Here is a 27,717-nt window from a genome sequence, read left to right as displayed (position 1 = left end):
AGGGGTTTGGTGGAATCTGACAGTGGTTTCGATATTTGGTTAGGCCAATGTCACGTGTCTAGCCCCACGGAACTCGATTTTTCATTTTCGCCTCAAGGTCAAGGTCTGTTGAAAGGTCACAAGGTCACGAAATTTAGAAAAGTCAATTTTTGATGGTTTTATTACATTGTTCGCTTCCTGATAGGGTGAAATGTCGTACATGATCTTATATTATCACATACATCATGAAATACAAGTTTTCCAACAAATTTAAGAATCTTCAACCTTTGACCTTTGAAGGTCACAAAGGTCAAATTTTCAAAGTTGTCGGAATCGAACTGAATTTTCGGTATTGTGTAGCTAACTAACCTCATAACTGATTATACATTATTTTCTATCTCATTTCAAGGTCAGTAACCTTCGTTTTGACATTTCAAGGTCACAAAGGTCAAATTTTCAAAGTTGTCGGAATCGAACCGAATTTTCGGTATTGTGTAGCTAACTAGTCTCATAACAGATAATACAATCCTATTTATATATTTTCAATGTCGGTTTTGACCTTTGTCATTGAATACTGCTCGCTCGTGAACCATCGTCATCTTTTGACTTGTACATTTACATAATGCTGTAGAATGTAGATCATTTTAGATGCAACCTAGTCATTGACTGGCTTTGAAATGAGGCCAATGTTGAAGTGTGGTTTGCCCAAGAAAGATCATGGCTGATAGTGAGATCCAGGAGTTCGAGTGACTGAACTTCCTCAATATTAGATAAAACTGCTGATTTTTGCCACACACTTTTTTTTGTCCCTTGACCCTCCGACAAGGTCGGAGATGGGACATTAGAATGAGCTCTGTCCGACCGACTGGTCATCATCCATGACCAATCATCCGTCCATGTACTTTTGTGTACGTGATATTTCAAAAACCGTTGAACATTTAGCTTTCATATTGCAGATATCTATTCTTCATGACATCATCTCAGCCTGATTACATCACGGCTGTGATTGGTTGAAATATGTTGCTATGGCAACCATCTCAGTAATTTGGCTTCTGGTACACAATATTTCCAAAAATGTTGAAGATTTAGCTTTCATATTACAGGTATCTATTCCTCATACTACCCAAAAGGCGGGGGACCTATAGTATCAGCTCCTTGTTGCCATTTCATTTTCCCCATATAAACAAATTCAACCCCTCAATCCTACCTCCAAATCTACTTTCCCATTTCTCATCCTTACCTCCCACACACTCCCCTTCACCACATTGTGTGTGTGTGTGTGTGTGTGTGTGTGTGTGTGTGTGTGTGTTTGTTTGTTGGCTGAATGCCTCATACGTGCTCAAATACTGGGAAGCATGTTGGGTAATATCTATCTTACTATAATTCACCAAATGTCCGTCCGTCTGTCTGTCTGTCCGTCCGTTCGAAGGTGCCGTAATAACTGCTGAACCGATCGCAACGATATTTTGGGTTGGTAATCCTGGTATCTCCAGGAGTAAAAAAAGGCTATTTAGTTTTCCCAATTTCAGCTTTGGTCTCCAGCATTCTCAGGTTTGGACTCCCGCATAACATTCGCGTTTGCATAACGTTCATTGTGACGATGTTTTCATTGTGATGATGTTGTTTTCCCGGGTGCCGCACTAACGGCTGCACCGTTCGCTGCACGGCTGCACCGATCGGACTCGGTGACCTCGGACAAAGACCTTTTATAAGGACACGGGTTGAATCCCTGCTTGAGAGAATTCCAACCCCCTCCCCGCCATCACGGCCGTCTCTCCAACTTACAATCCCACGAGATATGCAGAAAGGACGACCCAAAACCAATTATCTTCTTTTTGATTCGAAAAATAAACATCACTAAAAGTAAATAATGACCTCGGCCAAAGTTCAAATGACATGAGTTTAATCTCTACATGAGAGAATTCCACATAGCTATATGGGCGGTGTATACGCTAAAAGATCGCTGTCTCCATCGATCTTGCCAAGGCCGTAACACCGATCGGCTCAAAATCCTTTTAACTGTTGATTTGGTAGTTTTTACAATGAAGGAAACACATATCGGGAGTACATATGACATCGGGAGGACTAACTGCACGCGTCTTCAGTATCAAGCTTAAATCTCTCATGGTGGATCTGAAGAGCGGAATGCTTGGAGAAGTGGTGGGCTACTTCGGCATGGAGGATCAGAAATGTGGACTCCCACACTGCCACATCCTGCTGATACTTGCTCCCGCATGACATTATTTTCCCGGGTGCCGCACAAATGGCTGCACCGATCGAGATTTAACGGATGTTTATATAAATCGTTTAAAAGGAAAAAAGCTTTCAATTTCTGATATTTAGCCTTTTCATTTGGGCCTCCGAATTGAAACCCCGCCCTTAGGGCGGGTACCGTTGCTAGTAATAATAATGTCAGTGTGTGTCAGTCAGCGTGTGTGTCTCCTCCATAACTTCAAAGCTATGAAACCTAGTGCCTGAAACTTTGCATGCCAAGGGAATTCAAAGGGAGTGCTCATCATAAAAAGCCTTACCAAGATGGTGGCAAGCCATCTTTGTCTGCCTACCTGCAGTCACCTTGCAGGGATCTTAAGCCGCCATTTTGTTTCGGCCTGCTCAACATTGCCTTGACTTAGAACAGACTGCAATGGTTTCTGTCCTTTGTAATAATTGGTCGATGGACCAAAGTAAAAAGTTCATGCCCGCGGTGCAGATCCTTGGTGTCACCCTTGTCCTCCAGTCCACCCGCTGGAAATGTTGCATGAATTTTTTTTTTTTTTTTACATGAGATCGCATATGGTTTCACCTTTTTGTGTGATCGACTTTCATTATATCCTGATCTGCTCCGATCTGATCTGCTTCCCCCCTCTTTCTCCCCTCCTCTCTCTCCGCCATCTCTCCCACCATGTTCCTCTCCCCACCCCTATCTCCCTCCACCCTCTACCCCCCTCACTCTCCCTCCGCCCCTCACTTGTCTCCCCCTCCACTCCCCCCATCCTGCTCTCTCTCCCCTCCTTCTCTCTCTCTCCTTTTTCTCTGTCCCCACACTCTTGGTATCCCCGTCAACAAAGCGACAGCTGATATTTGCTCTCGTAATAAAATAAAATAAGCATGAATTATCTTGGAAGGAACTTCATAGCATGAGGCCGTTTGGTCAATCAAGTCTGCACAGTGGTCGCCAACCTATGGTTGTTTATCCATGCTCCATCCTTTTTAAATGCTAAGCATCAATCAAGGAAGTAGCTCGTTTCAAGTTGTTGGCATTAATCTGGCAGGGTTCAAATTGTCGACCACCCAGATCCAGCACGGACACATTGTAAACCATTACGCGGCCCAGTCTGTCTTTCCCGTCACTTTATTTTGTAGATTTTATCACAGACACTTGCAAATCACATTACAGGATGGTTACCCTATATCCCACGTCTTTTCATATTTTGGTAAATGTACAGAGACTCTTGTTTGGGGTTGTTTGGCCTACAAAATGACTGTTTACCTTTCTTCGCAGGTTTATAAGCCAGTGATTGTTAGCTCTGTAGGTCACACAGTACTGTATATCTTCAAATGATTGTGGGAAAATTGTTCAGTGCATTTTTTCAGAATATGCACAGAGAGATTACATCATTTCTGTCAACTTTCCAGACATTGACCTACACCAATGTGGAATGACAACCTGGCCTAAATCCATGTGAATATTTTTTAACGGACACAGTACATTTAAAGAGGCATCTAACTCTTTACTTAAGGATCACATGCTCTCATGAAGATGAGAGAAAAAGTTGTGTAATTGTGCAACTCGATTGATGAAGACTTGCGTGTCACTAAGCAGTGAATGATTGCATCTGTCGGTTGGAGGACATTGGCAAGATTTTGACTTTGCTGAACATGCTGTTCATATCAAATTAATCTCCTGAACACCTTGTTCATAATTTCCCTGTTTGCCACGCAGCAGGAGACGGTGTGTGTGTGTGTGTGTGTGTGTGTGTGTGTGTGTGTGTGTGTGTGTGTGTGTGTGTTTGGTTGTTATCTCCAATCTCCATATGCGGGGTTTAAAAGTCTAATGGTGCCCTCACAGGTTTTGAAGTGTTCACTTTCCTGTGTGTATCTATATGTATATACAGTGCATTCAGAAAGTATTCAGACCCCTTCACTTATTTCACATTTTGTTATGTTGCAGCATTATGATGAAATCGTTTAAATTCATTTTTTCCCTCATCAATCTACACTCAATACCCCATAATGACAAAAAGAAAACAGGATTTCAGAAAGTTCTGCAAATTTATTTTTAAAAAAACAACTGAAATATCACATTGACATAAGTATTCAGACCCTTTGCTATGACACTTGAAATTTAGGTCAGCTGCCTCCCATTTCTCTTGATCATCTTTGAGATGTTTCTACACCTTGATTGGAGTCCACCTGTGGTAAATTCAATTGATTGGACATGATTTGGAAAGGCACACACCTGTCTATATAAGGTCTCACAGCTGACAATGCATATCAGAGCAAACGCCAAGCCATGAGGTCGAAGGAACTGCCTGCAGAGCTCAGAGACAGGATTGTGTCGAGGCACAGATCTGGGGAAGCCAACACAAAAATTTTCTGCTGCATTGAAGGTTCCCAAGAGCACAGTGGCCTCTATAATTCTTAAATGGAAGAAGTTTGGAACAACCAGGACTCTTCCGAGAGCTGGCGGCCCGGCCAAACTGAGCAATCGGGGGAGAAGGGCCTTGGTAAGAGAGGTGACCAAGAACCCGATGGTCACTCTGGCTGAGCTCCAGAGATCCTGTGTGGAGATGGGAGAAACTTCCAGAAGGACAACCATCACTCTAACACTCCACCGATCTGAGCTTCATGGCAGAGTGGCCAGACGGAAGCCTCTCCTCAGTGAAAGACACATGAAAGCCTGCTTGGAGTTTGCAAAAAAGCACCTGAAGGACTCTCAGACTGTGAGAAACAAGATTCTGTAGGCTCCATTCGACCTCATGGCTGTCGGCTTCATGACCTCAACCTCGACCTTTGACCTTTTGATCTAAAACAAAAACAATCGGCTTCTACCTTTTGATTGGTGAACCAATTTAGTGACACAACATATTCTTGAAGTTTCAAGTCAATTGTATGAACATTGATGCTATTTTGTGATGTTGACCTTTGCCCTTTTGACCTTTTGATTAAATTATTAATTTGTCTTCTCCCTATTCTCATAATAAAGCTATGTTGAAAATTTGATGACGGGCTCAAAAAGTTACAGCCTGGACACACACAGAGATGCAAAACCCTGTCTCCCACTGTGCGGTAGAACGGCACTCGGTAGAGCGCATACCTCTAGCTAGGCTCAACAGTTTATGTTTTGTATCCTACTGGTAGGCCAGATCTGCATCCAGATTTTACCCAGAATTTAATCGGCTTGTTCTTGTCACCTACCCAACTCATCCACCAAGTTTTCATCCGAATCTGACCACAAGGTTTTGAAATATCATACGATATATAGTTTTTGGCCCCACCTCTCAACGGCAAAGAAAATTATAGTTTTATAGTATCCAGATCCAGATCTTTCCAAAATCTAATCAATTTGCCATTGTCACACACCCAATCTGTCCACCAGGTTTTGTTTGAATCCGTCGGTAACCTTTTCAGATATCCTGCTCACAAACAGACAAACAAACAAACAAACAAACATGAATGAAAACATAACCTCTGTCCACCTCCGGTGACGGAGGTAATAATGAGTTCCCTTTCAAGGAACTTCAAATCAGGAGGTGATTAGGCCTAACAAGCCTGCAAAATGGTTTTGTCCGTGCTTTATCCTAATTATGAGCGTCAAGCAAGAAAGCAGCATGTACTTTTTTTTATATCTTTGGTATAACTCAGCCATTGGTTCCATCAACCTCCCAGATTCAGAGCAGATGCTTTAAAAATGACATCACCAAGTCTCTTTTAAAAATCGCTTTATGATGGATTTTCGCAGCAGCAAATGTATTATTTAAAAGACATCGTAAAACTTTTTCATTTCATAAATCTGATTATTTTTTTCCCTTCTATTCCAAATGTCAATATTGTTGGCACTGATTGTGTTCATTAAATATATTGGGTGAACTTTGTTGGGGAAGGGGGTTAAGATGACATTATTATAACTTGTGTGCCAGATAGATTGCCACCTCCTGTTACCCAAACTCCAATATTGAATAATGTTGCTTTCCATTTTCTCCGTGTCTTTGTCCCACCAGCAATAATTGTAAATAGCTGTACGTATAAGATATTATCTGAGCTTGAATTCAATGTTTTAATACCCTTCATTAAGAGGGATAATGCCTATGAGGTCTGACAATAAAGTTCCAGGACTGATGTTTTTCTCGACAGGCTTGGGTTTCGTAATTGGATGTGCATCGCAATCTTCCTCTCGGTAATGCATTGTGTTTGGAAGACACAATGTCAAGTTCATGTGTGTTTGAATGTGCCAAGAGGTTTGTGGAAGTGAGAATGGATGTGAATGATGACAGGCAGTCGGGATGCCCATCGATTGCCAAAGCAGACAAAAATGTCGAAAAGGTGAGAATGGTGGTCTGATCTGACTGACATCCGAAACTCCAATGAAAGGAATTCATTTGGCATCAATAGAAGAGATCCAGAGAGCCATGACCAATGAGCTAAATGGTATTTCAGACAACGACTTCCAAGGGGGCTTTGTGGCATGGCAGTGACGTAGGCAAGTGTGCATAGACTCCCAGGGAGGTTACTTTGAAGGTGACCACTAAACATAATTTGTACGTTTACAATAAAATGTTATATTCCTTTAAATTGGAACTTTATTGTGTGACCTCGGGTAGTAACTGGCATTGCTTGTTTATGCAAATCATTTCTTTAAATTGATTAATATTGAGGTTACGGTTATGGAAATCATTGGCATCACCCATCAAGAGGCACTCACGCAGGGCCTCCTGCTTTCTTATCATAGACGAGTTTGTCATTTTTCGATTTTTTTAAATGAGGTTTTTTTTCTTGTCGCTATGCCTTTTTAACTAACAATCTGCCATTTCCAGCTCTACCAGGGCAAGCTTTCATCCCAGCAACCCCTCCTTGCCAACTTTCAAAGATAAGCCTTCCTGCTCACCTGCATTCCTTTGCCCCTCTCTTTTCCCACGTGCGGAATCATGTCCCTGGATTTGTTCCATCATGCTCCAGCATGCACTGCTTCAACTTTATAGCTCAACGCCATCTCATTCCATCACTAATTTCCATTCGTGATTTTTATTTTATTTTACGAGTGCTAACCTCACCACACCTTGTCTAATTTTCTCACAGGTCATGTTTGAATGTTGTTGTTGACTATGTGCTTGTTCCATTCTGTCATTTTTTATGAGTCGAAACCCCTCATCTTCCATTGTAGTAACCCTCTCTATTGAAATCCCTTTGCTTCTCTCTGAGATTTGACTTTGCATCAACAAGATGGTTTGTTCCATAACGAGGCTGACTTAGAGGTGTGCACTCTTGCCATTGAACTGTCTCGCCGAGGTTCGAATCTTGATCCAGATATAAACTGTTACCCTGATTTTTTGTACACAGAGGAAGGCAACAATTTATGCTCTGTCCATCATAAGGATATTAAGCCTTTGGACCATCTGCCAGCAATGCTCATTGGTGGGCGTTAAAGATCTTAATGTGTCTTTCCTGAAGAGTAGGCCAGTTGTCGTTGGCAACCTGAACAAATTACAAATTTCAGCAATTCTCTGTTGAATGTCAGGTTTGGCCAGCCGGTTTATGAAAGACATGCCCAAAATGTTCGCCTGGCCAATCCACAAGAAGGTTTGAATAAACAGAGCTATTAAAGGTGGAAGTCACAGGTGTAGTAGTAGTAGTTAGTAGTAGTAGGTCAACAACAACAAGGGGTCACTCTTGGCCCATGGAAGGTTGATGCTGTCATGGTGGTTTTACCCATGCTAGTAATTCACCATTGTACTATCAGCCCTTAGTTTGTATGGCGTAGCCTGTAGGACAATGCAGTCTGGCGTTTGTTACTTGCCGAAAAGATTCCGGCGAGTATGTTGATCGGTTGGTTTGTTTGTCTGTCTGTCTGTCTGTTTGTCTGTCTGTTTGTCTGTGCGCAGCACTACGTCTACACCGTTGCACATAGAATCGCCAAACTTTACACACATATTTGTCTTGCCCTGGAATAGACTGTGCCCAATTTTTAACTCTCTCGGCCCAAGGCCTCCATGATGACGTCATAATTTGATAATTCGACAAGTACAAAACTTCATCCAATCAAGATACAATTTATTGAGCGACATGACGGCATGAACTGGTGGAGAAAAAAAAATAATGATGACGTCATCGGTCACGTGGTTCGGCCGCCATCTTGAAAAAACCGAAAAACTTTACACCTCTATATCTCCGAAAGTGCTGAATAGAAAAATTGAGACATGGCTCATTGTAAAGAACTCACCATGGGAAATAAAACATGTTAATGATGATGTCATAGGTGCCTCCATTATGACGTCATAATTCGACAAGTGCAAAACTTCATCCGATCAAGATGAAATTTATTGAGCATCAAGGAATAAATTAGTTTAGAAAACAAATAATGATGACGTCATCAGTCACATGGTTCGGCCGCCATATTTGTCCAAAATGGCCGATAAAAAAAGTACATTCCGTCAAGTCCTCAGTCTCTGACCGATTTTTAATTTGTCTGTCTGTCTGTCTGATGTATGTCCCTCACAAACGTCGATCAATCAGAGCTGATCTGATCACATGACAGAGCGACTGCAGATCCTCCACTCAGCAGATCCAAGCCCGACTACGCCGTTGTTAGTCCATCGGTCTTGTTTTTTCATATTTATACACCTTGCTGGTGGCATTTTGTTTTGATAGTTGCTTAAACAATGATTTACAGCATTATATACAATATATCACCATTAGTGGGGTCACCCGTGGGAATCACACGGGCATGGACGTTTGTGACATTTCGACATATTGAGTTAGATGCTGCACCTGCACATTCATTTCACAAAATGGTTACTGGCAATTTATCAGATCCACAAATAATGTAATCTACACATTGTATTTACTTCTGATAACATGTGAATACATGTGCGTGCACACCCACACACACATATATATACACACATATACACATAGACACACACACACACACACACTTATATGCACATATTTACATATATATATATACACACACACACACACACATACATACACACACATAAACACACACACATGAATACACACACACACACATACACACACACATACACACATACACACATACACACACTCTGCACTGGGGAGTGGGTCATCCACTCCATACACCCATATACACACACATATACACACACATACATACACATATACACACACGCACATACACACACACACACACACACATGTATACACACACACAGACACAGACACATACACACATACACACTCTGCACTGGGGAGTGGGTCATCCACTCCATACACACATATATACACACACATACACACACTGTACTGGGGAGTGGGTCATCCACTCCATACACAAACATACACACATACATACACACATACATACACACACACACACACACACACACACACACACACACACACACACACACACACACACTGCACTGGGGAGTGGGTCATCCACTCCACACACACACACACACACACGCACATAACCACACACACACACACACACACACACACACACACACACACACACACACACACACACACACATACACACACACTGCACTGCGGAGTGAGTCACCCACGGGGGGAGTGGATCACCAACGGGGGGGGGGATGGATCACCCATGGGTTGGGGGGGTGGGTAACACACACAGGGGGAGGGATGGGTAACATACACCGGGGGGGTGGGGTGGGTCACACACAAGAGTGGGGTGGGTCACAAACCCACAGAGGGGGGGGGGGGGGTCACACACGGGGGGAGTGGGAGAGGATCACGAAGTTCATTGGTGTCTCGTTCTGTTCCCTTATTCTTTTATTCATTTTGAAAATGGCAGTTACAAATAACCCTCATGGCTCATGCAACTTATTGAGACAGCGCTGACATAAAGAAGCAGGAATGACCACCCACATGCCCCACATTACATAACCTTGAGCGAAACACAGCTCGGATGCACACGACGCATATGTCGCCCATTCTGACGTCAAGAGCAACCCGCACCAAGAACCTGACAAAAAAATGGGATAAACTAGAAAGCCACTCAGTAGAGCGCATACTCCCGCCGTGGGTTTAGTTGGAATAATACGTTTTGTTTAACATCCCCTCTCCCCAAAACAATAAATGAAAAAGAAAGTAAGCCCTAACTGTCAGAGAATTTATTTTGATATATCTCGGAATTAGAGGAGAAAAACATCATTTAAGAACTAGAATCCGGGCACTCGGTAGAGCGCATACCTTCGCCGCAGCTACTGTTCTGTACTTGGCATGGGAGTGTATGCGATGTGAAACTTTATGTGAAATGCGATCGATTTTTAAAAATCAGAATTTGAGCAAATCTGTTTCATTCGTCTGTTAATATGCCTCCCCGATTGACAAATCTGCAATTTGAATTTCATTTGAGGTTGAAATGATTGCGGGAGATCGCGTTATAGTGATGACGTCTTGGATGGACATCCTCTTCTTCAGTCGCTCATAACTTTGAGTGAAATACGATCGAGTTAAAAATAGTCAGAATTTGAGCAAATCTGTTTCATTCGTTTGTTAATATGCCTCATCTCTTGACAAATCTGCAATTATAATTTTTTTTGAGGTTGAAATGATCGCGGGAGATCGCGTTATAGTGATGACGTCCTGGATGGACATCTTCTTCTTCAGTCGCTCATAACTTTGAGTGAAATACGATCGAGTTAAAAATAGTCAGAATTTGAGCAAATCTGTTTCCCAAAATCTAATCAAATGTGTCCCGTATAATAACCAATCATCCCACCAAATTTCATGCAATTCGGTTGAATACTTTTTGAGTTATGCGATTAACATACACACACACAGACATACAAATAAATACACAGCGATCAAAACATAACCTTCCGCTTTTGCGAAGGTAATAAGAATAAAAGCTTTAATGCAGTAAAACAGAAAAAATCTTTCCCAAAAAAATTCCCAAAATAAATTCCTGGATCCGGAATAATATCCTGAGCTTCACCACAAACTAATCAATTCTTCCTTATCCCAAGGGCAATCATCCCACCAACTTTCATCCAAATCCGTTCAGAACTTTTCCAGATATCTTGTTCACGAACACACGAACATACGAACACACACACACACACACACACACACACACACACACACACACACACACACACACACACACACACACACACACACACACACACACACACACATGATCGAATGCGTTACTCCCGACCTGAAAACCGCAGAGCCAGAACCAGAATTATTTATTTGGTCTGGGAAGCCCATGTGAGGTTTCTTCTTCCTCAGACTCTCACAACCCAGGATGAATATGTGATCTTTTTAAAAAAAAGTTGGAATTTTGCCAAATCTGTTTTATTCGTTTGTTAATATACCTCAGCCATTGACAAATCTGGAACTAAGTCTTTATAAGTTCATCAAATACTGACACAGCGAATGACATTCGCTGAGCTAAATGTTGATATCTCTTCTGAGGTTAAAAAAAAAATTTAAAAAAATCAGTTTTAAAGCATTATACGTATCAAACGATACATTTTATGAAACGGGGAAACCTAATACACACTTTGGTGGTTTTAAAATGACAGAATATGTCTTTATTAGAAAAAGAAAAAATGAACATTGAAGATGACGCTGCTAAAAAAAATACACCGCTCTAATGCATAACCACGAGTTTAAACTACATTTACAACAAATATGAAAACTATTTTCATATCACAATGTTAAATATAGAATATATAGAAGATAATGTAAAAAAAAAAGAGCCCTATCTCCCAATGGTAAAAAAAATCCTTCAAATAATTCCTGGATCGGGAATAATATCCTGAGCTTCACCAAAAACTAATCAATTCTTCCTTATCCCAAGGGCAATCATCCCACCAACTTTCATCCAAATCCGTTCAGAACTTTTCCAGATATCTTGTTCACAAACACACGAACACACACACACACACACGGACACGAGTGAATGCATTACTTCCTGGCGGGAGTAAAAAACGTGAAATGGAGTTTTTTTGTTAATCCTGGATGTGTACACGATTGATTCAGCATTGAAAACTCGTGCGAAAACCAAAAAAATATTTATTAGAGATTTCACGATTTTATTTCCTCGAGAAAAAAAATCTTCTTTGGGCGGTGTATAATTACTGCGAACGAAACAGACTGCCTGGTGAGTGGGTTGTTGTAATCAAAATGTTATAATTGTTGTTGTAATTAATATATCTCGGCAATTTCCCATGTGTGCGTGAATTTTTTCAATTATTGCTGAAACCGAGACTAAAACCATCGATAAAAATGAAATCAGATCGTGAATTACAGTCGAGATAAAGGCCTATATTATAGGCCTTTGAAAATTCATTTCATTCTATAAACGGTAACTTTCATCGGATTTTATTCCCGTTTTTTTTCAACCGAGTCTAAAACCATGTTAGTGACTGTTAAAAATGAAATAATATATCGAATTAGAGTTGAAATAAAACTGTGAGAGAGAGAGAGAGAGAGCAAGACACCATGGGCCTAACAAAACAGGCCTATAAGCTAATGGTGGATATTTGATTATTTGTTTTTGAAGCCTCTTCCATAATGGGTGGAGCTACTATCTCAATGGAGGAAGCCACCCCCCCGGACAGACAGACAGAATCACCTACGGAGAATATATATATATGTAGATTTTTATGCCTCCACCCACAAATTCGACGGAGGCATTATGTTTTCAGGTTGTCCGCCCGGCTGTCCGTTCTGCCATCCATTTGTCCGTGATAGGTTTTCGTTACCGCGATAACTTGATAACCGCTGAAGGGATCTTAGTCAAACTTGGTGCAGGGATGTATAATGAGGTAAAGATTAACTAATTCGATTTTGGGGTCATGAGGTCAAAGGCCAAAGGCCAAGGGTCAGAGGTCATGTTAGGTAAAAATCCTGTTACCGCGATAACTTGTGAACCAGTGATGGGATTCTGACCAAATTTGATACAATTATGTGGAATGCTGTAAATATGAACTGATTAAATTTCGGGGTCAAGAGGTCAAAGGTCAGATCATGTCAGGTAAAAATGTGATAACTTGTGAACAGCTGAATGTATTTAAATCAACTTGGTACAAGTATTATAATGATGTAATAATGTGGGCGGTGGCATATCGGTCAACGTTGTGACGTTGAAGAGTGTTGTTCTAGTTTTCTATATTAAGGAAATCAAAGATGTTGCAGTCAACCAATGAATTTGTCACTTGTGTGCAAGCTCATCTCCAACGTTTCTATGACAGAGTGGTCTTCCACTGGGATGTACAGTGGATACCAATCACCCTGTGATAGAAACGTCTGACGTGAGCTTTGTCCATGCAACGTATTCGTTGGTTCTTTGTGCCTTCTGTTTAGGTAATAGATCTCTTTTCTCAACTACTTTCGATCCTGCTCTTGCTTCATATTTCATTTCCCCTTATATTGTACCTGAGCAGCAAAAGAGCTTACACCGCTTATCAACATGCAGTTTTGTTTAATTAATAGCATTGTGTGTTATTGTTTCACACCCATTCATATTAATGGATTAGTAGGATCACTTCGTGGTGTGCACACTCCCTCTGAGCTGTCTACCCAGGTCAAAAATCCCATCGAAAACCAATAGGACAAATCCCATAAAAGTCCCATAGGAAATTGGAGCAGTAGGATCTTCTGGTTTTAATAAGGAAAGTGAAATACTGAACCATTAGAAAATACCAATAAAAACCAGTAGGTCAATGGACCATTACGAGACCAATAGAATACCAATCCATGAATGAACAGGATTGAAAATAACCCTTTGACATATGTGGGAAAATTACATGCCCAAACTGGGAATTAAACCCAGGTCCATCTGGTGCAACTGTATCAGTGCTCTGCCATCTGAGCTATCTGGCTCCTGAATTATAAAGATTATGGCTATAACTCAATCCAATATGGAACATATGTTTTGTTTGTTTGGTGAATGTTTTTTTTATTCCTGAAGCTTGCGAGATTCCGAAACCTTCTATTATTCCTGAAGATTCCTGCCCTAACCGTTTATTTATAACAAAATATAATTAAAGTATTTGGATTTTGGTCAATGGGTTTTCAGACCAGTTAACTCTAATGGTTTCTACATGACCAGTTGAACTTAAAGGTCCCTATGGGTTTCTATGGGTTTCAGACCAGTTGCATCTAATGGTTTCTATTGGTTTCAACTGAATCAAGTTAGGTTTCTACTGGAATCTCTACTGGTTCCTGTAGGAACGAATAGAAACCGACCCAGCTCTAAACTGTCATCCTGGTGTTTCGTAGGCAGGGCGAGACATCAATGTGTGCGCCGCCCCTGTCCCTCCGATGGAATATTAAACTGGGCGTCCCATCTGCCGGCATTAGTTGGTGTACGTTAAATATTCCACGGCTGTCCTTCGTGAAGAGTAGGTGAGGTATTGCCAGCACCCTGGCCAAATTCCAAATTCCTGCCCTAACCCAGTAATGATGCGACCAGCAGACACCTGCTGCATACAAAATGTCATACAAATAAATGGTGATGATAATTCCTTTTCATTGGAATATAATTACATTGAATTATTCGCTCGAATGCAAACCTCTTTTCCATGATATGCAAATATTTGTGGCTACAATGCATTGCTAAGTAGCAGCTGAAACGATATCCTCTTCCATGCTTCCATGCCGCCTGTTTTGACTTGCAGGCCAAGCATTGCATACACTTGTTTTAGCAGCCAATGTCATGGCAGCACAATCTCAGTTGTACGTTCGCACCATGGCCGGTCTGGCTTCCTGGATCCAAGTGACGATTGAGCATGCCATTTGCTGTTCATAAATTCATTCCTTTCAGGAATAATTGCCCGACATTGTGGGATTGTCTTTGGCAGAATAATTTAATCGCATTGTTTTGGCCACAAGTTTGTGCACTTGGTTTGTGGAAATAGAGATGATAATCTGATGACTACAACAAAATCTGCATTTAAAAGTTGAAAAAAAACGTTTTTTTCTGTTGTTGGAAAGGTTGTCTGTGTTACACAAACCATTGTTAACAGGGTACATCGGAGCTGGAGATGGGACACCAGCGCTAACCGGACGAGCCGCTTCACCTCGAGCCTCGGAGAACATACGGTACGGCACAGGAGACGAGAAGACCGAGACCAGGCCTATGAGAAACGGTGAAGCCTCATTGCCTGCCTGGCCCTTTACAGAACAGCCAATGCTGTCAGATGATTGGAGAAGGTCATTGGAGATCAAATCCCCAATAGGAGATGGCAATGGAGGAAGGTCAGTGGCAGCAGGAAGTGAGGACAACTATGTGACTATTCAGGAAATGCCAGCGCAAACAGATCAGACATGGATTGGACAAAGATGTGGAGCTTGCACTGTGGCAGACACAGAGAGCAAACCTGGGCTGAGCGCCGAATGTTTCAAGGTAACTGCTGTGGAAGGACATTGGTCTGTGCCAAGTCCAGAATCGTCCCGATACGATGGTAGGTTTGCAGCAATTTGGGAAGTGCAAAGTTCAAATGCTGCAACACAAGACTCCTTTGTGCCTGTCACATCTTCTAGCCCCACCATCAAGGACGCTCTCTCTTGTGAAATGTCAGCCGAGACCTGTTTTGAGGAAAGCACAACCTTTGCATCTCAATTTTCAACAGGTAATACTACACACACTATTACGTGATGTGGGAGATTGAATTGCTTGTTGACCGATTTTGATTGTTTTTTTTATGGATATCTTTTCTCAACAAGGATCGATGGCCTTAGCTTCACAATCTGAGCACTCCTGTTGTGTCGCAGAAGAGGCAAAATATGGAGTGATGTTGGAGCCGGGAACAATTTGCCATGAAAATCCGAATAAGGGAATAGCGGCTGAAGGAGGTTTAGCAAGGTATGTAACTCACGTGAAATTTGAACTTGTAGGAAAAAAAAAACCTGATTGTCAAACCTGTATTGCGAAACATTAATCGTCTTCCACCTTTCTCCACCCCAAATCATTCAGGCTGATGGTACGTGAAATCCAGCGCAGCCTTCAGCCCCCCTTGTTTTTGCAGCCGGAGGAGCTTCAAGATTCGTTCTCCAAGCAGGCAGAGTCAATCTTGGAGTCGCACCGTAGTGCTGGAATGGCTTGTTCTAGCCTTGATTCCTTGGACATTCTCAATGCTGCGACAGAAGACGAGCAAATTGATCATGATCACAATGATGATGACGACTATGACGTATTATGCACACATTCCTCGGGCTCGAACGACGATGTTGCTGTCATGACTGATGGCGGAGCCTTGAGTTGTATTGCTGGAGACCATGCGTTCAAACAAGGCTCGGAAGGACAACCTGTTGTATGGAGGTTGTCCTCTGTGTTTCAGGAGAAGCAACTGGAAAGCACATTCAACTCAGAGGTTTCGACGGAGTCTACACATTTATTACAAGACCCTGCTTTGCCAATGGACCAGTCATTGGGCACTGTTGACCTCACCATAAACCATTCATCTGTAAGCTTCCATCAACCATCAGATGGGCAACATGCTTGTGGGCCAGACAAGATGGCGACTGTGCAAAATGAAGAAAGCAGCATTGTGGCAGAAAACACGTCAATCACATTGGAAAACATTGCAGAGCCTCAATGGAAGTGCAACCAGAGGTGAGAACTTGAATCAGAAACTGCCAAAGAAATGTCGTTCTTCCTCCACAATTATTGTTGTTGCACTTTTCCATAGTCTGTTTCTTCTGCTCAATATTCATACCTTTTTTTTCTAATCCTTAGTTTAATATTTTACTTTTCATGGGCAGACCAGGATTGACAATGGGCACTTTGGGTTGGGGGGAATAGAGTGGTTTATGGGGTTGCAATCACACATTTACTGATGACACGAGATGAATGAACTGATGGACACCAAGTGGGTACCCCTAAATTCATAAGAATTTATGCCACAGGACCATGACATATACCATATCACACGGACTCCAACCAGAAATACACAATACATATTGTAGCATGCCTGGGCCTTAATGCACAACAGGTACGCTGGGCAATCTCGTCCCAAGAATCAGCTGAGCGATCTGATTGGTTGGTTTTAAATAAAACACAGACGGTTACCTGGCCTCCATGTCCATGCACTAAACAACGTTTATCTTCGTTGTTGTTTCTGCCAATATGCTAATGACATTAAAATAATTTATTGATAACATTTCTACCTGAGACATGTCACAGGTCTACAAGAGGTTCGCATTGATGTGTTGTTGTTGTTGTTGTTGTTGTTGTTGTTGTTGTTGTTGTTGGGATTCTTGTTGGGGTCAAATTTTAAAATGAGCACCCATTGTTCGGACAGCTGCCAGACCACACCCACATCTGTCACTTGACTCCACCCACCATCGCACAAAGACAAAATAATTTGGCCGCCATCTTTGTTTTCTGGTGAGCTTAACAAATTAGGCCTGGAGGCCTCTGCTGTTTATACATTGCTCAGGATTGTTGCATCAGATTTCCATTGGCTTTGTCTGGGTCCAGTGTTATTGATGATGAGGGACCCCAAAAATTATAATATGTCAAATAATAATAGTAAGGTTTAATCAAGCCTGTGAGAAAGCACGTTACGTCAGAACGCACGGTAATCATGCGTTACGTTATGTTACGTAATGAAGCATTACGTTACGTTATGTAATCAAGCATTATGTTACGCAAATTATTCAATAGTGCATTAAATGTGTGTTTCCCAATCATACAGTTCATCTTTTAAGAATGCTTTAAATGTGCGTTTCCCAATAGGCCCGTTACCGAATTTTGTCGCACTTTGTGACCACTGTGCAGTCATTTTTGTTTAATATCAGTAATTAAAATGAACATGCATGCATGCGACACACTGCACATGTGCGTGCACATACACACAAACAAACACACACACACAGTACAAGGCCGTTGGAACCTCCACTCATGTGTGGGACATGTGGCTTCTACTCCATATTTATTATGAACTGACCCAGTCACACACATTGACAAAGAACGTACATGGACATGACAATATTTTCACAATTACATGTACATTTAAGGGGGATAATCACTCCTTTACACATTTCAGTGTATTTATCTGAGTGAAGTAATCCGTTGGAACAACATGGCTCTACTGCAGCAAGACCTCAAGTAAACCCATGAGAAAAGTGGATGACGTTATCTGCCCGTAACAATCCACCTGTTGCCTAGAATATTTAATTTGGCGCTCATTCTCAAACAATAAAAAAAGGTTTGAGTGATAGAAGTAAAATTTGTGGTGACGTGGGGGATGGTGATCAAAACTTTAGCTCCAAAAACACCAAAAGATAGTGCCATTGTGCATATGTTTTAAATAGACAGTGCCAATTGGAATCTAGTACAGCCAACAAACCAAAGTTAACATGCACATGCACAAAAAGAGTCTTCTCGATGAGAATAACTCAATTGACTGAATGAGGATTCAAAAGTACAGCACGGTGAAGTGAATTGAAAACTAGAACAGATCAATGCGTTTTCTTAGTCACTCACAGTTGATGTCAGAAAATATCAATTGTTTGGATCACTGGAGTACCTTTGTATATTATTGAAATATATATATATATATTGTTACGGACCGCGGATAAGATGTTGTTTTGCCGAGCGGATGGCACCGCGGCCCTAACAGTTACCCCGACTAACCCGATTCCTGAACGTTGGCCGAATTGCGCCACAGGTATTCAATAAGGAAAAGACAAAGGCGACACGGATGTGAAGAAGAAGAAGAAGCAGAAGACAAAAGGGGTTGAAATGCTACTAAATTTATTCCTACTATTTACACGTTCAAAGTAACCAAGGAGAAGGAAGGATAATAAAATAATTTACAGAAGAGGCAAGGCGACACAGCGAAACTTAGCTTAACTATACAGGCTTAATTAATACCCAGGGACAGAACAAACAAAGACAGACTCACGCGGGGAATGATGATAGGAATGGCAGGAGGTGGATGGCTGGAGGGAGAGGAAGGTCCACTGGAACTGGGTCACGGTCGGGCCGGGAGCGGCAGCTCCGTTCCTCCGCGGCCACGGTCGGCACCGCCGTCAATGCCCAAGCTGCGGTCGTGCGAGCTGCCGTGGGACGAGCTCCGCCGGTCGAGTTAAAGCTGCCTGGTGGAGCCAACGCTGCTTGGTGGAGTTTAAAGCTGCTGGTACTGCTCGTGGTACTCCTCTTGCTTGCTCTCAGGACTCTCTCTCAATGCTTGCTCTCAGAACTCCTTCTCTCAATGCTTGCTTGTGTACTGCCAACTCTCTGACGCACCTCTCTTTGCACGTCTCTCGCTTGGTCCAACCACGCACTCGGTTCTTGCGCGCGCGCTTTTATAGCGCCTCAGGCGATCAAGCCGCCGGCCTTCAGGACACGCCCCCCGGTGAGCTCGCTTCGGCCCTGATTGGTGGGCACAGGCCCTCTGACTCCACCCTTGATGACGATGGGCGGGCACGCCCTTCTTCCCCGAGCTGAGCACATGCTTAATGGCGGCAACTGTAGTTGGCAATGCGAATGGCAATTGACGAAAAGGGAATGTGAACGGAATCTACTCTTATTTCACCTGGTGCAATGGAGTGTCATCTTAATGGAAGACAAGGCCTTACCCTAATACACATAATAAGGAAATAAGCTACTGAACAGGGATATTATGGTGTCCTTCATGTATGCTTTATGGAACTAACTACGGGAACGCCCTTTGACCTTTATACAACACTGGAGTAAGGAGGGCGATATTTTAACAACAATTTACACAATAACAACAACAACAAAAAAAAACATTCTCATATCCACAACAATATATTAGGGTGGCCCGAAAAATTCAATTTTAGAATTTTATATCGCACACCCTCTCATTTGAGGTGGCTTTCATTTTTGATTTGTGATGATTTCGTCATCATTTGAGGTGATGAAAAAATAGCACAGTAAAAATCTTAGGGCAATCCAACAAGAGTAAGTGGTCTCCCACAACCCTCGAAAAGTACTCTGCAAGACCGGATTCGTTGATATTTCTGGTGTCCATAACTTTTTCGCTCTGGGCCAATTCTTTTCAAATCAACACCAGCCTCCATGTGAACCCAAATTTTACCTTGATCAAATAAGTCCTTTCATATTAAAAAAAACACACCATCCCCATTGACCCACAAATGGCACCCAAAGTCTCCCATGAACAACATCATCGAGTCCAAAATCAAACACACTATATTTAAATAATTGTGAATGTGAAACTGCATTCTTTTAACACAAACAAAAACAAAAACAGTGTTTAAAAACAAAATCTGTTTAGTAACAAAACAATGGTGCCAGGGCAGTCAGGCTATCAGTGTTACTTGGTGCTCTTGACCAGTTGATTTTTAGTGGCACTGGTTGGCAGAAGCTTCCGGTGATGCTCAACGACCTGGTAGAGAGGAGCTGGCGCTGCTGGTCATTCTTGGTAAAGACTTCATTAAAGTCAGTAGCCAATTTGACTGCACGTTCTGCACAGTCGTTCACCACATTTAGCGCACGAACAGTCTTGCACGCTGCAATGTCGTCATCACGCTCGAACCATGTGTCTACTGCGGCCGCCAGGAACTCCTGTGACAAATGAAGTGAATCAAAGAGGTTGAGCGAGCGCTGTGTGACGAACTGTGCCACGGAAAGGTTCCGGAACTCAGGGATCTTGTTTGGAGCCATACCTCGAACATCTTCTGGGAGTGGATCTCTCTGCAGAGCATTGACGACAGCCCCCTTTTCTTCATCAGTGCTGTCATCGCTGAACAAAGGCAGTGCTGCAAGGTCCTCACTTAGGTACCACAAGTGCAGCCGCATTTTGTTTTCTGCGACTCTGGCAATTTTGCTGTCAACTTGTTGGTAATCTTCGATCAGCTGTAGCATTAATAAGTCATTTGTAGGAGCAGCTGTCGCCAATGGTGCTGCAAACCAGAAGCTTGCATAGAATTCTATGTGGAAAGTAAGATCTTGGTCCACATGGAGGCTGGTGTAAATTTGACAAGAATTGTCTGAGAAGAAACAAAGTTATGGACACCAGAAATTTCACCGAATGCTGTCACACAGAGTACTTTTAAAGGGTTCTGGGAGACCGCTTAATCTTGTTGGATTGCCCTAAAATTTTAGTGTGTTCTTTTTTCCTCTAACCCCCTAAAGTGAGACGGTGTGCGATATAAAATTAAAAAAAAAAATACTATATAAAAATTCGCCCCCCTAATATATATACTGTATATATATGAAAAACAAAGACCCACACACATCTCTTACATGTGAATGGAGGGAATAACCAATTAGTACCAATTGCAGCTTTCTTCGGCTCGAAGAGCATGGGAGAAGTCAATTTATTTGTATAATCTAGCCACCTGGGGTAATTGATTAGATGAGAACTGATTGGTTATTTCCTCCTTTCACATGTGAGAGATGTGTGTGGGTCTTTGTTTTTCATTTGTCGGTTGACTGCTCAGCGTTTTCGTATGGTACATGCTTGGGAGCCGCGTTGGTACGTGTTTCTGTCTACTCTGTCGCTGATGACTCATCAATAAGTGATGAAACTGGTCTGGCAGCTGAGGGGGTGTGTAGCATTGGGATTCTCTTCTGTGTACTATGTGTAAATGTCGTTACAGCTGTGGAGGGACTCTGGGAAGAGTTTGAAACAGTAAAAGGCTGGCCTTTGTAGCCTTTCATGGTGGCAGTTATGCAGCTTTCTTCAGCTAGAATAGCATGAGAGACTGTGTGTGTGTGTGTGTGTGTGTGTGTGTGTGTGTGTGTGTGTGTGTGTGTGTGTGTATGTATATATATATACAGACTTGGCATTTAATATGGAATATTTTTTTTGTGGGGGTGAACTTACTTTTCAAGATGACTTAGAACCAAAAGTTCATTGGAATTATGTTGAAATTATTCTAGATTTTGTTAATTTGACCTTTAAAAGAAACAAAAACCACATTTGACATTTCGAAGCAAATAAATTGATCCTTGAAAGTGATGTAAACTGATATCGAACTCAATTCACGGACAGTACTGTGTTAAACTTCTGTACGTTTTCCAGAAGTATCTCTTTATTTTGCACATGAGCCAAAATTTTTTTCAACAAAAACAAAAGCTAAATTATGACTGGGATTACAGACAGTAAAATTACAGTTCAGTACTTCGTGTAACCCCCACGAGCATTCAGGAGAGCACGTACACGTCGAGGCATGCTGTTCACGAGATTTGCGAAGGTTTGGACAGGAATCGCTCGCCATGCAGTGACAATAGTCTGCTGCAATTCACGCACAGAGGTCGGCTGCTGGTCCAAGTGGTCGATGTGACGCATTAATTCTGCCCACAAGTTCTCTATCGGATTCATATCCGGGGACATGGCAGGCCACTCCATATGCTTTACACCACGGTCAGCAAGAAAGTGTTGGATCATGCGAGCACGATGAGGCCGTGCATTGTCATCTTGGAAGACAAAGTTTCCTCGAAAGGCTGCACGAGCAAATGGGGGCAATGTTTCTTCCAGAATGACCCTGTGCTTGAGCTGGTTCAGGTTTCCATTCAGAACAACCAGGTCAGTTTTGCCCCCTGCATGAAAAGTAGCCCAAACGGTCACCCCACCACCTCCAGCTTGGACTCTTGGCACTATACAATCTTCGTTATGGGCTTCATGCACTTATCTGCGCACTCGGACGTGGCCATCTTGACGATAGACCAGAAATCGAGACTCGTCACTGAAGGTCACGTGATTCCAGTGTCCTGGCTGCCATTGACGGTGCTCTCTGGCCCACTGTAATCGGCGCTGGCTGTGTTGTCTGGTCAGGCATGGCTTTCTCAGGGGACGCCTGGCACGATAGCCTGCTTGAACCAGTCGTTGGTTGACTCGCCTTCTGGATACAGGCACATTTGTCAGTTGCTGCCACTCACCCCTAAGCCGATTAGCTGACTTGGTACGGCCATTGCAGACTAACCGGTGCAGCTGGCGATCATCTCTCCTTGTGGTTCTGCGTGGACGTCCTGGCCTCGGTATTGGAGTAGGGACACCCCTCTGAGCCTTTCGTTTCAGGATCTTTGACACCTGACCTTGAGTGATGCCATACTGCCGAGCAATAGCACGCTGTTTCATGCCAGAATTTGGTAAAGCCACCACTCCATGGCAAACAGCATTGTCAAGTTGACGGACCATCTCCAGAGGAAGCGGCAATAACATTTGTAGACGCGCAGCAGTTGATTTCCACTAATACAGAACGCAACAACCCTTATATACCCGATTGTGAAGCCAATCGTCAAATGTACCTGTCCTTACATTTTGTCACGCCACCTGTGATATAATCCTGTTATTGACTTCTTGCTGCGAAAGACAATCAGTGACATGGTTCTTTCAACAGACATCACCGAAGGGTAAAATAAACTCACCAGATTGATATACTGAGTTCAGAAAGTAAACCCAAGTCAAGAAAAAAACATAATCCATATTAAATGCCAAGTCTGTATATATATATTGAAGGAACTGCGCTCCAACGCGAGTCGAAAGAATTGACGCGACCAAAGACGGAATTCGTCCGAGTTGCTTTATTGAAACAAAACAGCTCAGGTATTCTGACAAGCCCGTTTTTCGGGCAACAATATATATACACATTTATGTCGGGAAGTTTGCCCGGCAAAAGCTATACCGGGCATGCCCGGGTATCAAGGGCGAGCCTTGGAAAGGCGAGTCTGGACCTGCCCGGGCGTGTTTGGCTGCGGCCTGGCAAGTCGAGGCTGGGCGTGCCCGGGCGCTCTGGGCGAGCACTGGAAAGGCGATAGCGGGCATGCCCGGACGCTCTGGGCGAGCCCTGGAAAGGCGATAGCGGGCATGCCCGGACGCTCTGGGCGTGCCCTGGAAAGGCGATAGCGGGCATGCCCGGACGCTCTGGGCGAGCCCTGGAAAGGCGATAGCGGGCATGCCCGGACGCTCTGGGCGAGCCCTGGAAAGGCGAGAGCGGGCACGCCCGGGAAAGACGAGACCGGGCGTGCCCGGGAGGTTCGGGCGTGCCCGGGAACAGTGAGTCCGGGCATGCCCGGGAGAGGCGCGTCTGGCCGTGTTCTGGCTGGTGCAAGGCGATTATGTACATCCAGCGGTAACCGCTACACACGCCCCTCCAGAATCGACCTGCACCGGCAGGGTCAATTTAAGGGGGGTCCGGATGACCCGGCCGAAGCGACCCCTGGAGGGTCGTGGGGAGGGGTCTGACGTGGTGGTGGGTGGTCGAGCGGGGGGAACTGTGGACGGGGGGCGGCCTCGCCGCGGAGGAAGGGCCAACCGTGGTGGTCGGTCGACGTCCATGTGCGCCGGTTTGAGGCGGTCCACAGAAATCCGGTCCGGCCGGCCGCCGAAGTCGACGATGAAAGACTTGTCGCCCCGTCGCAGGACCCGGAAGGGCCCGTCGTACGGCGGCCGGAGTGGCCCCCGGTGCGCGTCATTACGCACAAAGACGTACTCCGCTGTGCGAAGCGCCGGGGGGACGTAGGACTGGGGGCCACCGTGGCGGGACGTCGGCACGGGGGCAAATCGTCGGGCGGCCTCCTGGAGGTCCGAGCGCTGGCGAGCGGCGGACCAGGGACTGGTAGCGTCAGGCACGAATTCGCCCGGGACGCGGAGTGGCTGGCCGTAGACGAGCTCGGCGGCGGACGCCTGGAGGTCTTCCTTGGGGGCCGTGCGAAGGCCCAAAAGGACCCACGGCAGCCGGTCGGCCCAACCGTCGTCCTGAAGGCCGGCCATGAGTGCGGCCTTCATGGAGCGGTGAAACCGCTCGCACAACCCATTGGCTTGGGGGTGGTAGGCCGTGGTGCGGTGCAGCGTGACCCCCAACGAACAGGCGACCGCGCCCCAAAGCTCAGACGTGAACTGTGGGCCGCGGTCGGACGAGATGTCCGCTGGTGCGCCGAAGCGCGCGACCCAGGTGGCGATGAACGCCTGCGCCACGTCGGCGGTGGTGGTGGAGGTGAGGGGCACGGCCTCCGGCCACCTGGTGGTCCTGTCCACCATGGTGAGCAGGTGGGTGAACTCCCGCGAGGGGGGCAGGGGACCCACCAGGTCCACGTGGACGTGGTCGAAACGCCGTTCAGGCACGGCGAAAGGTGCCAGCGGGGCCTGGGTATGGCGGTGGACCTTGGCTCGCTGGCAGGCCGTGCAGGCGTTGGCCCAGTCGCGGATGTTTCGTCGAAGGCCGTGCCAGACGAAACGCGCCGACACCAGCTTCTGAGAAGCTTTCCGGCCCGGGTGAGAAAGGCCGTGGATGGAGGCGAAGATGCGGCGCTGCCAGGAAACGGGCACGATGGGGCGAGGCTGGCCCTGGGAGACGTCGCAGAGCAGGACGGTGCCCGCGAAGGGGATGTCGGCCAGGCGGAGGCCCGTGTCCGCCAGGCGGAGTGCCTGCACCGAGGCGTCGGTGGTCTGGTCGGCCGCCATGAGCGTGAAGTCCACGCTGAGGTGGACCGCGTTCGCGCTGGCCCGCGAAAGGCAGTCGGCCACGGCGTTGTCTTTGCCGGCGACGTGCTGGATGTCCGTGGTGAACTCCGACACGGCGGAGAGGTGGCGCTGCTGGCGGGCCGACCACGGCTCCGTGGCCTTAGCCATTGCGTAGACCAACGGCTTGTGGTCGACGAAAGCCGTGAACGGGCGGCCCTCCAGGAGGTGTCGGAAATGGCGAACGGCCAGGAATAGCCCGAGCAGCTCGCGGTCGAACGTGCTGTAGTTTAACTCGTTCGGCCGGAGTTGCCGGCTGAAAAAAGCGAGTGGCTGCCAAACCCCGTCCACCCATTGCTCATGGACGGCGCCCACCGCGTAGTTGGAGGCGTCCGTAGTGAGGGCGATGGGCGCGTTGAGCACCGGGTGAGCCAGCAGCGTTGCATCGGCGAGGGCCCGTTTGGCACTGGCGAAGGCCGCGTCCATGGCCGCGGACCAAACAATGTCATGCTTGGCCGGCTTGCCCCGGAGGGCCTCGTAAAGGGGCCGCATGAGCTGAGCAGCGCGGGGCACGAATCGGTGATAAAAATTCACCATGCCGAGGAACTCTTGGAGGGCCTTGATGGAACGGGGACGCGGGAACGTGGTGATGGCCTCAACCTTGGTCGGCAGCGGCACGGCCCCGGTCTTGGTGATGCGGTGGCCCAAAAAGTCAACGGTCGTCGCGCCGAAGTGGCATTTGACCGGGTTGACAATTAAGCCGTGCTCGCTGAGGCGACCGAACAGTGTTCGGAGGTGGAGAAGGTGCTCGGCGCAGGACGTGCTGGCGACGAGGATGTCGTCCAGATAGACGAAAAGAAACGGCAGGTCGCGCAGCATGCCGTCCATCAAGCGCTGGAACGCCTGGGCCGCGTTCTTGAGGCCAAACGGCATCCGCAAAAATTCGAACAGGCCGAACGACGTGATGACGGCCGTCTTCGGGACGTCGGCCGCCCGGACAGGTACCTGGTGGTAGCCCCGTATCAGGTCAATTTTCGAAAAGATGACCCGTCCCGCCAAACGGGCGGAAAAGTCCTGAATATGCGGGATCGGTTACCTGTCGGGGGTGGTAGCGTCATTGAGACGGCGGTAGTCGCCACACGGGCGCCATCCACCCCCGGCTTTGGCACGATGTGCAGTGGCGAGGCCCACGCGCTATCGGAGCGCCGCACGATGCCGAGGTGCTCCAACGCGTCGAATTCGGCCTTTGCCACGGCGAGCTTGGCTGGGTCGAGGCGGCGGGCCCTGGCGTAGACCGGCGGGCCCGTAGTGGGTATGTGGTGCTCGATCCCGTGCCGCACCGCGACGGCCGAAAACGTCGGCCGCATGAGGGCCGGGAATTCCACGAGCAGGCGAGCGAACTCGTTCGTTGCCGGGAGGGCGCACGCCAGTTCGGTCGGCGCGGAGCTGCTCATTGTGCACGCCAGGGAGCTGAAGGTCTCGGCGTGGACAAGGCGACGTCGTTTGACGTCGACCAGCAGCCCGTGCGCGCAGAGGAAGTCGGCGCCCAGCAAAGCCACGGGGACGCTGGCGGTAACAAAAGTCCATTGAAAGCGCTGGCTGCCGAAGCAGAGGGTGACGACGCGTGGGCCGAAAGTGCGTATGGCCGAGCCATTAGCAGCGACCAAAGAGGGGCCGCAAACTGCGTCCAGCCTGTCCTGCTCGGAGGCAGGTATGACGCTCAGTTGGGCGCCGGTGTCGCACAGGAAACGCCGTCCAGACGCTTTGTCCCGAATAAACAGCAAGTTGCCCGAGTGGCCGGCGCTCATGGCTGGGAATGAACGCCGGCCCGGCCGTTTCCCGACCTGCCGAAAGTGCACGGGGGCCGGCACGTCCGAGCCTTGTGTCCGAACCTGGCGTGGTAATAACACCACGCCCGGTCAGGTGGAGGCCCCGGCCGTCGTGTCGGAAGCGGGCGGTGCGGCGTGGCGGCCGCCAGTTGCACCGGCAGTTCGGCCTCCAACCGCGCAGGGCGCTCGGGCGTCGTGGGCGTCGCCTCAGACGGCGGCGGGCTCCAGGTAACCGCGCCGATGTGCTGGCCCGCCGAGGAGATCTTATCGGCTTCCCTGGCGAGGGCGCGGGAATCCGTGATCAACGTGCCAGCCAGGGCGAGGCG

General features: G+C 46.0%; 1 protein-coding gene across 5 annotated transcripts in view; it reads left to right on the top strand.

Annotated features, from left to right (window-relative positions):
* LOC137412486 (PH and SEC7 domain-containing protein 3) overlaps positions 1-27,717 on the top strand; it is a 196,756-nt gene that overhangs the window by 64,557 nt on the left and 104,482 nt on the right. For 3 of the 5 annotated variants that reach the window (XM_078776658.1, XM_068097793.2, XM_068097792.2), the window contains 3 exons: positions 15,192-15,797; positions 15,892-16,030; positions 16,142-16,780. In XM_078776658.1, the coding sequence (XP_078632784.1) occupies positions 15,192-15,797; positions 15,892-16,030; positions 16,142-16,780 (1,384 nt within the window). Of the gene's footprint in view, positions 1-15,191; positions 15,798-15,891; positions 16,031-16,141; positions 16,781-27,717 lie in introns of those variants that run through there. The other 2 variants (XM_068097791.2, XM_068097794.2) reach the window with 2 other exon arrangements.

Source organism: Myxine glutinosa, chromosome 4 (genome assembly GCF_964187855.1).
Source record: "Myxine glutinosa chromosome 4, kmMyxGlut1.1, whole genome shotgun sequence".
NCBI classification, from domain to species: domain Eukaryota; kingdom Metazoa; phylum Chordata; class Myxini; order Myxiniformes; family Myxinidae; genus Myxine; species Myxine glutinosa.
Note: the sequence above shows the minus strand (reverse complement) of the source record. Positions and strands in the feature narration are given on the sequence as shown.